The 11,550-nt window shown below is 35.2% G+C and overlaps 1 protein-coding gene across 2 annotated transcripts; it reads left to right on the top strand.

Annotated features, from left to right (window-relative positions):
* Nucleotides 1-3,681: 3,681 nt before the first annotated feature.
* LOC109104812 (maternal B9.15 protein-like) lies at nucleotides 3,682-9,056 on the top strand. 2 transcript variants are annotated; one of them, XM_042772472.1, is made up of 5 exons: nucleotides 3,682-3,949; nucleotides 6,989-7,169; nucleotides 7,861-7,998; nucleotides 8,155-8,452; nucleotides 8,606-9,056. In XM_042772472.1, exons 2-5 carry the CDS (start codon nucleotides 6,997-6,999, stop codon nucleotides 8,801-8,803), a joined length of 807 nt encoding a protein of 268 aa, XP_042628406.1. In that variant the 5' UTR covers nucleotides 3,682-3,949; nucleotides 6,989-6,996; the 3' UTR covers nucleotides 8,804-9,056. The 2 variants fall into 2 exon arrangements, with proteins under 2 accessions (XP_042628406.1, XP_042628405.1); XM_042772471.1 differs by having other exon boundaries at nucleotides 3,689-4,035; nucleotides 8,606-9,055.
* The last annotated feature ends 2,494 nt before the right edge of the window (nucleotides 9,057-11,550 follow it).

Raw genomic sequence — 11,550 nt, 5'->3', positions numbered from 1 at the left:
CGGGCAGGGTGGGTCAAGGTCAGCAGGAGTGACCATGGTCCAGTGGCAGGGGTGGGAGAGACTCTGGTCTTGTGGGCGGGGGTAAGAGACACTGCAGCCTTATGGGTGGGGTTGGGAGAGACTGCGGCCTTGTGGGTGGGGTTGGTAGAATGGATGGTAGCACACTTTCGGTGGTCTTACTGGGGGCAAAAGCAGTCTCAGGGAGAATATCTTTATTGAGAGGGAACATCCCTGTCCCCCGGAACCCTGCCTGGGCATTTTCAATAGTGGCAGCCTTTGCCCAAGCCCTGCTGAACAACGCAAAGAACTCCATCCTTGACACCTTCTGCCCAGCCATCATCCTCGTCCACTTCCTCCCTTCCTGGTCCCAGTGGTGTTTTAGACTCTTGAAGTGGGCCTTGTCCGCCGGTTGCAGCGCATGGGTTGTGTGGGCAGGGTAGCACATGATGTGCACATTCTTGCTCTTCAGTAGCTTAATAAACTCCAGGTTATAGACATGGATACTGTGGCCCCTGAATCCAGCCATTGTCTGAACACCTTACGCTGGTGTTTTCTGGGCATCCCTGTAGCCACTCAGAACGAACACGCTTCCCCTTAAAAATAATCATTGTTCGACTGTATGTGCCTTCTGCATTGAACGCTGCCAGACAAGTCGTTGTCTCCCCCTTCTCTCCGGCACACACCTCCACACATGGCTGGCCAACCTGTCCAAAGACCTTTGTCGAACTGAACTGGTCCTGAAGCCCAGACTCGTCACAGTTCCATATATGTGATGGTGTGCCCTCAATACCCAGCTCGATTAAAATGCTCTCATACTGGTTAAACCACTGGCTAACCACCTCTTTGTTGAGTCCAGACAGGACCTCTGGCTTGCGCATCCCAAGCTCTGGGTAGCGCTTTAGAAAGTTCTGAAACCAGCAATATCCGGCCCTCCCTGCTGTCTTGGAGAAACCAGATATGTTGTTCTTGGCTGCAAAATCAAAGGCCACTTGCTGGACATCACGTTTTGTGAAGGGAAACCCCTCTGCGCCAAGGTCTTGAGGGTGGCAGCAAGCTCCCTTTCTGCCTACTCTGGAAAGTAGGGCTTCCCCCCTGACACATGTTCACTGCCAGTCACCTTTCACTGATGCATCTTTGCAGTGTGGATCACGGCACACCCCATGCTCGTGATAAGAGGTGCACACTTACTGTAATTCCTTTCTTCACTCCCTCCCTGTATTCATCTAAGGCCCCCTTCATCCCTCTCTTCTTTCCACAGATTGTAGTTGTTTGGCCTTACTTTTCCCTCCCTGTTTTATCTTTGTATCCTTTCCTCTCTGGTCCTTGCTCCTCCTCTCTTTTCTCTCTTTCTGTCTCCTCTCATTTCCTCTGCATTCCTTTCTCCTCACCTGTTCTCTCACTTCCTGTCTCCTCTGCTTGTCTCCTCTCTCATCCTTCCTCCTCCTCTCACTTCCTCTCTCTTTCCTTCCCCCTCTCCCCTCTCCTCTCGCTTCCTTCTCGTTTGCCATACTCACTGTAAATAAAATATCTACTACCATTATTACTGTTGGGGGGGTCATGGTGTGTGTGTATGTGTGTTTGTGAGTGACACAGATGATGGCCTATTTTAGCTGAAACCATATGGCCCATATTACCTCAGTGGGTTAAGGTAAATTGGGCCGCCAAGAAAAACATCACTTTTTCAAAAAATATGTTCCTATACCAAACTAACAACATTATTTCTGATTGATGCCATCAAGACATATATTATGCATAGTTTTTTTTATGTGCATGTTTGTTTTTTTATAGATTTATCATCCTTGTAATAGTTTAGTTAGATTTGGTATGCCAGGCTACTTACAATGCAGCTTTCTGGTGCAGTCTTGATAAGAATTATTGCCCCGCCCACCATAGCAACCATAAACCAATCAAATCACCTGTTACTTGTCAAGCACAGTTATGACAACAGTTTGAAATCCTTTGTAGTCATTGGTTCTAAATTCCACAGGGGCTGGGACCCCCAAACCTTAAATGACCCATTTTACCTGATATCACCCCTATAGTTTATTGAACTTGTAAAAAAACATTTGTAATCATGGTCATTTTGGAGAAAAAATGGTCTCTTCATATGAAATTGATTAACTATATGAAGTGGTATAAATATATACATTTTCTATATATAATATAAATGGCCCCCCATGTCTTGAATTTGTGAATTTATGAAATTAATTTATTAAATTATGAATGTATTTTAATAGACTGAATCATGCAGTGAAAGAGCACATTAGACTTCATGCAACGTTAATGCGTGCACTGCACACTGTAACGTTAGGTGTTTTGAATGTTTTTACTAAATATTCTCACGACGATGCAAAAAAACATTAAAAACACCTAACGTTACAGTACAAGTTGTCATGGTAGGCCTATGTTACTTAACTATATCATGTTATGAATGAACTAAACATTTTGAATTGTTAGCCTACCTCAGTGTGTTTCTTCTGAGTTTCTTTATGTGTGCTGTTACGCTCATTTGTTTTGAAGTCTCTCAAAGAGAGACAAACAGAGTGAGCCTCAACAGCGCAACCTTGATAACAGAAATAGCCTACGCTATCATTATCAATCTTTATTTACATTGAATGTAGGCTAATCAAATTAGAAGAATAATTCTCGCGTTTCGATGCATCGCTGGTAAGGTTTTTTTCTTTTTTTCACTTCTATGTTTTAATCAGGCTATTTGTTATATTTGACTTGTTCGGTGTCACGTCATAGCTGTGTGGGCGAGTCGGCGTGGGGATCACAGTCCTTTTTGCTACACTAACCATAGTTTAACCATGGTATTTGTAGTAAAACTGTGGTTATAGGCTATAATTGCTATAAAAATAGTTAGTTTTTAGATAGATAAGTAGTGTAGGCTATCTGTGCTACCCGCTGCTGTTTATCAGTCATATACATCTTCAGATTAGGTTTTTTTTTGTACTTATTAGAGGTACAGAACGCCACACAACAACTTTTTGGCACTGCACCTAGCAAAAATCAATCGAAATCTTCACAAAAAGTAAAGATCAAGTGCCTAATAAGGTCTGTGCGCATTAATTTTAATGGTTTGTTTTCCCCCACGGCATAAACGGCTAAGACGTTTTTGTGGGGGGTCCCACCAATGCCGAACAAGTCAATGGTAACACTTTACAATAAGGTTCCCTTAGATAATGTAGGCCTATTAACTAACATGAACAAACAATGAACAATACATTTATTACAGTATTTATTAATTAATCTTTGTCCATGTCAGTTAATGAAAATACAGTTGTTCATTGTTAGTTCTTGTTAATTCACAGTGCATTAACTTATGTTAACAAGCGCAACTTTTGATTTTAATAATGCATTAGTAAATGTTGACATTAACGTTAACTAAGATTAATAAATGCTGCAGAACTTTGCAAAAGCGTTGCAATAGGGCAAGCAAGGCAGGCAATTGCCTGGGGCCCCGCATTTTGAGGGGGCCCCGACAACGGACCATTTGAACTATCGGAAATGTCATTTGTCCAGTCACAGATACAGTCCGACCCAATACGACTCAGTCTTTATACGTATGTTGCTCTGTCGAGCGGCAGAAATGATTTTATGTAGGCCATTCTGAGTCTACACCATGCTTTTCCGATGAGGGGAAAGGACTGTTATCCCCCACGCCGACTCCGCCCACACAGCTATGACGCGACACCGAACAAGTCAAATACCATTATATTTTACACTTACTTCCTAGCTCTGATCATATTAGGGCTTTGAATGAATCAGCGTCATAATAACAGACACGACTGCTTGTAGTAGAAACGGTGTAAGCTATACTTTATGGACAAGGAAGTGAGTCATATGATAATCGCTGACGGTAAAATGACGTGTTTGTCGGTCGACCGAGTCCAACGCGAATGAAGAAACGTGGAAACACTGTACTACATTAAAGAAGCTTACTCAGGTATAATATTTGGATATAACCGTTTTAAGGAAGTAGAACTGAAGAGAACGAAAAATATCCAATCGTTTTGGATTCAGCTTATATCGGTAAGAAATTACCTTAAGAACTATCCATTATAGCCTACACAATAACAGCTTTAAGTTTTTATTTCTTGTTTGTTCTCTAGAAGTTAAGGAAAGTAGTAAAAGTATCAAAGCATAAATGTGATTTATATAAAATATTAAACTCCGAGTATCACGATCGTACTTGTTACTGTAATTGGACAGCACCATTATTCTACTGTTATATTAACACTGATCTATAATATATCAGTGTATATTAAGATTTTTTAAAGTCTAAAAAAATTAATTTGGAGACACCATATTGGTTTCATCACTCTGTATGTATTATATTTAGTAAATATATATCTATAATACATATAGGCTACATACATACAGTAGGCTAGATATGTTTGGGGGTTTCTTGTTGGGAATTTCCGATGATGCTCTTTCCCAGCTGCTTGCTTGAAAACCCTCAGTATTGCTTGTGGTGCGCGTGTAGCACGTGACTGAATCGTGACTGAATTGTGTGTAGCATGTGCTTTTTACTGCTTTATACAGCTTCCTAATGTACTTATCAGTTTTACTAGACTGGAATAGAAAAAAGATTTGAATTTTTTATTATTGTAAAGATAACGACAAGCGGTTTGGATCATAGATAGACAGATATATATTGTCTGGAAAATTGCTTTCTGCCTAATTTTCTACACTGAGTTTATAACGTGTGATACATCGTATGGAGACATATGTAGAATAGAGTCAGAGTCCATTTATAGAATATGTCAATGATCTCTCTGGTTACCAAACTTTAATCAACTTTAAACATTCATTCATACTTCAAATACAACCTCTCTTCAAAATAAATTGTCATATATATATATATTAGGGCTGTCAAATGATTAATCACGATTAATCACATCCAAAATAAAAGTTTTGTTTACATAATATATGAGTGTGTACTGTTTATTATGTGTATATAAATACAAACACATGAATGTATATATTTAAGAAAAATATGTTATGTTTATATATTAAATATATTTATGTATAATATAAAATATAATAATATAAATATATAAATGTATATACATGTAAATATTTTCTAAATATATAATTTATGTGTGTGTATTTATATATACATAATAAATATACCCTGTACACATACATATATTATGTAAACAAAACTTTTATTTTGGATGTGATTAATCGTGATTAATCATTTGACAGCCCTAATATATATATAGATAGATAGATAGATAGATAGATAGATAGATAGATAGATAGATAGATATAGATATATAGATATATATATAGATATAGATATAGATATATCATACAGTATTACGTTTTTGTGATGTTTCATTAACTTACCCAATTAGTCATAGCCTAGACAAAACTTTCAGCACCTGTTGACCTGCTCACTTTATACATGAGTCAGCAGATGTTTGTACTCCATCTGAACCCATGCACATGACATTAGGACATTCTGCTTTATTTAGTTTGCAGATTCTGTCACAAGTAACCCAAAAGTTTGACATGTAGGTGGAAAATAGATTTAATCTCAGCTCTGTTTGAGCCCTTTGTGCATTGTTAAAGAGACTTACTCTTGAATGAGTTATTATTGTGTCACTCAAATCAGCACTCTGACTAAAGCATGAGTAGATTCACAGTGTGCTGCTCAAAGGTTGCCTAATGCAACAACCTCAGCCACATGTTTAGAATGGCAGATTTTCTTTTTTTTGGTTTAATAAGTGTTATATAAATTTTATAGGTTAACCAGATTTTTTTTCTTGGAATTAACAAAGATTTATGAATTGTCATAAGTACGCTACCATGATTCACAAGACATTCACAAAACATTTATTCATTTAAACATAACTTAATCTTGGTTTTATTAACTAAAAAAAAAAAAAAAAAGTGAAAATATTTACACATTTTAGTTGTAATGTGGCAGCTAAAGAATATCAGCTTTAAATGTCTTGGATATAAAATCCTGCGATTCATAAAAAAACTAAAGAGTGGCCTAAGTCATGTATCTTGTTTAGCAATATAGCACTATGATAATACTAATTTAATAATACAACCTCCACTGTGAGTCCAAAGGATGAATGTTTTATTTGCAACTGTAAACCTTATTTAGCAATATGCTGTTGGCAAAAAGAGTGACTTTTTTCCCCTCCTTTGTATCTTATTTGCCTGTAATGCAAATTATGACCGTTGTATTGTATCAGTATAACAAGTCTTTACATGTGGTTGAGCTGAGTAACAGCTGACACAGCTTTAACAGGTGTCAGAGGAAAGAGAAAACTGCTTAGGGAAGTTCCTCTATCAGAGATGCCAATAGAGATTACCTACAAATGTGTTGGTGTTTCAGGTTGTGGTTAAGCATGAGAATTTATTTATTTGATATGTGTCAATATTTTTGGAAGGTGACTGGAAACTAATATGCTTTGTATTTGTTTATGTGAATGTAAAAGAAGCCTAGACTAACACTTTTTTTTAAGTCTGTATATATATATATATATGTATGTATATATATATATATATATATATATATATATATATACATACATCCATACATACATAATAATATATATATATATATTATATATATATATATATATATATATATATATATATATATATATATATACATACATACCTATACATACATACATATATACATACATATATAATATATATATATATAGATATATATATATATATATATATACATACATACATATATATATATATATATATATATATATATATAAATATATATATATATATATATATACATATATATATATATATCTATATATCTATATATATATATATTATATATACATATATAAGTTTACACTGAGTAAAGAATTCAAAATAAGAATGCTAAAACTTTCGATTTAAGGAGGTCAATGAGAAATGATGTCCTAACTTTTGTGGTTTGTTAATGTAGTAAAGCCCCAAATAGGAATTTCAGTATTGTTTTTCTTCACAGTGGTGAGAATGAAGAAGGAAGTGAGTGCTGGTGTGAACTTTCTGAAAGGTTTGGCAGTGGAGCGTGGAAGTGTGGATCAAATTAAAGCCAAACGTTTTGCTTCTAAATTACAAGAGCTTCTTCTTGAAAAATTTACAGACCACTGGTACCCAGACAATCCTAGCAAAGGACAGGCGTACAGGTAAATGAAGAAAAGAAGACTGACTGATTGAGTAAAACTTACTATACTTTTAAAAAAAAGTTATATATTAAAGTTATAAGTTATATATTAAAACTTTTGTTTTGAATTGTGATGTGTAATGGAATGATCAAAGCAAAATTAAATAAATAATATCAAAATAACTTTTTCCTCAGTATTTTCTCAGTAACACTACTTTTTTTTTAATTTAGCATCAAGGTTGCATTTTAAAAAAATAAAAAATAAAGTAAAAACAGTAATATAGCAAAATTGTATTACATTAATAATAAAGTTTTAAAATGTAGTGTATTTCTATGATGACAAAGCTGAATTTTCAACAGTCAGTACTCCAGTCTTCAGCATCACATGATCCTTCAGAAATCGTTCTAATTTGCTAATTAGGTAATCAAGAAATGCATCTTTTTATTATCAAAAAGTTATGCTGCTTAATATTTTTACGAAAAGTGTGATTAATTTTTTAAGGATTCTTTGTTTATTAGAAAGTTCAAAAAAAGAGCATTTTTAATAGAAATATTTGCATCCTTGCTGATTAAAACATTCATTTCTTAAAAAAAAAAAAAAAAATCTTACGGATCTTACCGTTTATCATACTCTGCATGAGGTAATATCTGAAAGACCTACAAACGTTCATAGTAACCATTCACAATATGACCATTTTTTATTCCCTACTCAGATGCATCAGAATAAATGACAGAATTCCCTTTGATGAATTACTATCACAAGCGTGCATGGAGAGCGGCTTAAAGCCAAGTGAATTGGGTTTTCCTCGTGAGATCACAATATGGATCGACCCGTCGGAGGTGTGTGTGCGGTAAGTTCTAGAATATTTCTATGAAAGGCTTTTTATTTGATAAATTAAAAGAAGACTGTTCCTATTGGCTTTTTCCTGAATGTTTATACTTGACATTTTCTGTGAAGTGAGAACTTATCACTTAAAGTAGTGGTTCACATTCATATGTTCCCGCAGGTCTGGGGAGAATGGCAGATATTTTACAGTAGCTCAGTTTGCTAAAGTGGAGGATGAGGAAAATGACTTGAATCATGAAGATACTTTTAGCCAAGTGGATTCTGTGAATCTGGATACATCGGACTACCATTCAGCGACCTCATCTGACTGTGGCTCAGCAGTCTCAAGTGATACAGAAGAAGAGGTGAAAGAGGATGAAACGAAAAAAGTGGAGCAGAGTACAGTGAAGAACACAGTTCATACAACAAGATCTAAAGCAAGGGAGACTAAAGGGCCACGCAAGTTTCCTCCAGCTCGGGTAAATACCATTATTCATTTCCTAAATTTCACTTCAGCAAACTCAAGTAAAAAAAAACTACACTCAAGCAAAAATAAATAAATAAATAAAATTCTGCCTCTATATATAAAAGTCATTAAACTAACATTGTAAAATATTTTCTGTCATTAACAGATCACTGGCCTGCAGTACTTTTATAACCCTGCGCCAATGTGGCCCCAGTACAAGAAGAAGAGAGGCATGTTCTTCACGACTGTATGTGCACCGGCACCTTCTCCGTTGTTTGCTTACTACGTCGTACCCAAAGCCCCTCCCCACCAATCCACAGTGCCTCACGCTGCCCTCCAAACCTGGGGGACAGTGAAAGGGTAAAGAGCTCGAAACCATGTAAGACGTATCTGCCAATCTGCAGGGAACTTTATAGCGTATCATAAACTTGAAATATAGCCTAGTGTCAAGCATGTCAACTATTTAACTTTTCACTGATTTGAAGCATAATCTAATGAACTTTAAAGCTGCAGTCCATAACTTTTTTTGGTTAAAAATGATCCGAAATCAATATTTGAGCAAGTACATAACCAGCCAGTGTTCAAAACTGCAGCCTTACTTTAGCCCGATTCACAACGGTAAGCTTATAATAATGTTTTGTAATTTGAGTGGTGCTGGTAGGAATTCGCAGGAAATGCTGCATCATTACGTCACGTCTGTAAACATAAAGAAGGAGTCCCTGCTAGTAAGCTATAATCGCATGTGAGGATCCTGCAGGTGGCGGATCATTTATAGCCTTTTCTCACAGCAGCTAGAATGATTATATTGATCATTTGGATGGCGAATTGTAATCCAACAAAGATGATGTGTTTATAAAACACAAAGACAAAGAGGCAAAACTTACGGACTGCAGCTTTAAGCTTTTCATTTTAACTATTCTGCCATTATTTATTTTTTCTTTAGGTTTTTATGTGCTAAAAATAGTCAAACAAAACACTGGCTCTGTTATTACTTGACAAACTGTTCCGGAATTATTTTTTTACTTTGCCAAAGTTAGATTGCTGCCTTTTTTAAATTTTTAAGTTTAATTTTAACATTTTTTAGTCAAATCACAACTTTTCCAGCAGCTTCTGTAGTGAGTGTTGAAATGTTTTGGTATTTTTTTTATTCATAGAATGCTTGAGTGATATTTATTGCAATAGAAAATTTTGAGTGAATGTAATTATTCAGTGAAATACTCAATGGAAACACATTCCCAAATATTACCAGCAGTTAGGTTCAGGTGTCATAGTTTATGAAGTTATCTCTAAAACACCAAGCTTCCTTTTCTATTAAAAATAAATAAATAAATCATCTCATATACTGAAAGTGAAGAGTGCTGTGTTGGTGAGGTTCCTGACTAATATGAATTCACCTTTAAGAATAATCATATCTGCTCAAGATGTAGGAACGACTGCATTAACAAAAACATTATTTAGTTAATTATGCTAGATTCTGTGCACAATGTTACCATAAACCTTGCTAAATGGTAAGGATAATTGTACTGTAATTTATTCCAATACCACTAGGTGGTAGTATACATTGCCTTAAGCCATATTTCATTATAAGCCATATTTCCACATTTCATTATCTTGATATTTTGGTTGTACACAATAGATATTCTTCTGAAAGTAACTGTTTTGTGAAAACCACATGTAAAAATGTGTACAGTGTCCTCATCTCACAAGTGCTGTCATGTCTACCAGGATGACTATGAAATGATTTTATAATCTGCCTTTTTATATTTAGCTTTTATGTAATTTTGACTAATTGAAACTATTATAACTTGTAATAGTATAATAGTCTTCAACACTGGACTTTTACCTTTTGGTATATCATTGTTATTTTTATATAAATTAATTTTGTGCAGTTTTGTATGTTAAACTTGTAACCTTTACTATGTTTACAAATTTTTGCCTGTTGTTTTGTGCATATTTTTCAAATGCATATTTATTTGTGCTTTCTTTCTCTGAAATCTTTTAAATAATGTTTTGCTGTTACGCAGTCACTGTAAATATTGCTTCTGCTTTAGCAAAAGAGTAATGAGATCTGTTTTAAAGCTATGTCCAACTGATGTTACAAATATATATTTTATTACTAAAACAGTAACAGGTTTTTTTTATTATTTGATTATGGTAAAATATACAAATGTTACTGAATTTTAACCGATTCTGGATATAATCTTTTCGTGAATTCGTTTGCTGAGTCTTCGAGTAGGCCTACTGTAAAGTCCAATGGTTATAGGACCTCTGTGAGCTTTCTTAAAGGGGTCATATGATGTTGCTAAAAAGAACATTATTTATTTTATTTAATGAAATGAAATTATTCACTATAAACTCAAAAAAAAAAAAAAAAAACCATTATTTATTTTCCACATACTTTACATTATTGTTTCTACTATGCCCTGCCTTTCTGAAATGCGTCATTTTTTACAAATCTCATTCTTCTTTCTTTGTGTGAAGATTTGGGCAGCGTTATGCAAATCTTCCCACACAGTGACGTAGACATGTGGGGGCGTGTTTGAAGGAGGCGTTTTAGGAGGGCATGGACGAGTATTAACTTTTATAAAGAATATCTCTTTGGGTTTGAGACTTTAGTCTTTGCAACTTTAGGGATCTTATCTATTCACAAACAGCTTGTAACACTCCAAAGAGGAAGGAAAACTTAAAATCGGATCATAGGACCCCTTTAAGACTTTCTAACCTCTGAAATCGGGCCAAATATATGGTGGAAACTTCCTAACAATGTATTACTCTTCATAGGCTCCTATAGAATGAGTTGGACTAAACACTTATTGGCACGGTTGTTGTAGGTACTTTGCTACAGGATGCCCTGGCGGAAGGATCCACATGGGGCGACTGCGTCACATGGCCCAAGGTCATTACGTCATTCCTAGAGGAAGACAAGCAAGGATTTCAGCATAGAAATAGAATCTGCTTCAGTTCACTGGGTTTGAAGGAGGGGGATTGTAAACTAAGAGGAGAGAGAGACAAACCTCGTGGCTATGAATGTTTAGTTTCTGAGTTCCTGTCCCTCTTGAGTTCATTATGGAAGTGACAGTTTGATGTTTAATTTTCCAAATGGTCTATTAT

The sequence above is a fragment of the Cyprinus carpio genome, chromosome A16, assembly GCF_018340385.1.
Source record: "Cyprinus carpio isolate SPL01 chromosome A16, ASM1834038v1, whole genome shotgun sequence".
In the NCBI taxonomy this organism is placed as follows: Eukaryota; Metazoa; Chordata; class Actinopteri; order Cypriniformes; family Cyprinidae; genus Cyprinus; species Cyprinus carpio.
This window is presented reverse-complemented; position numbering and strand designations above follow the sequence as displayed.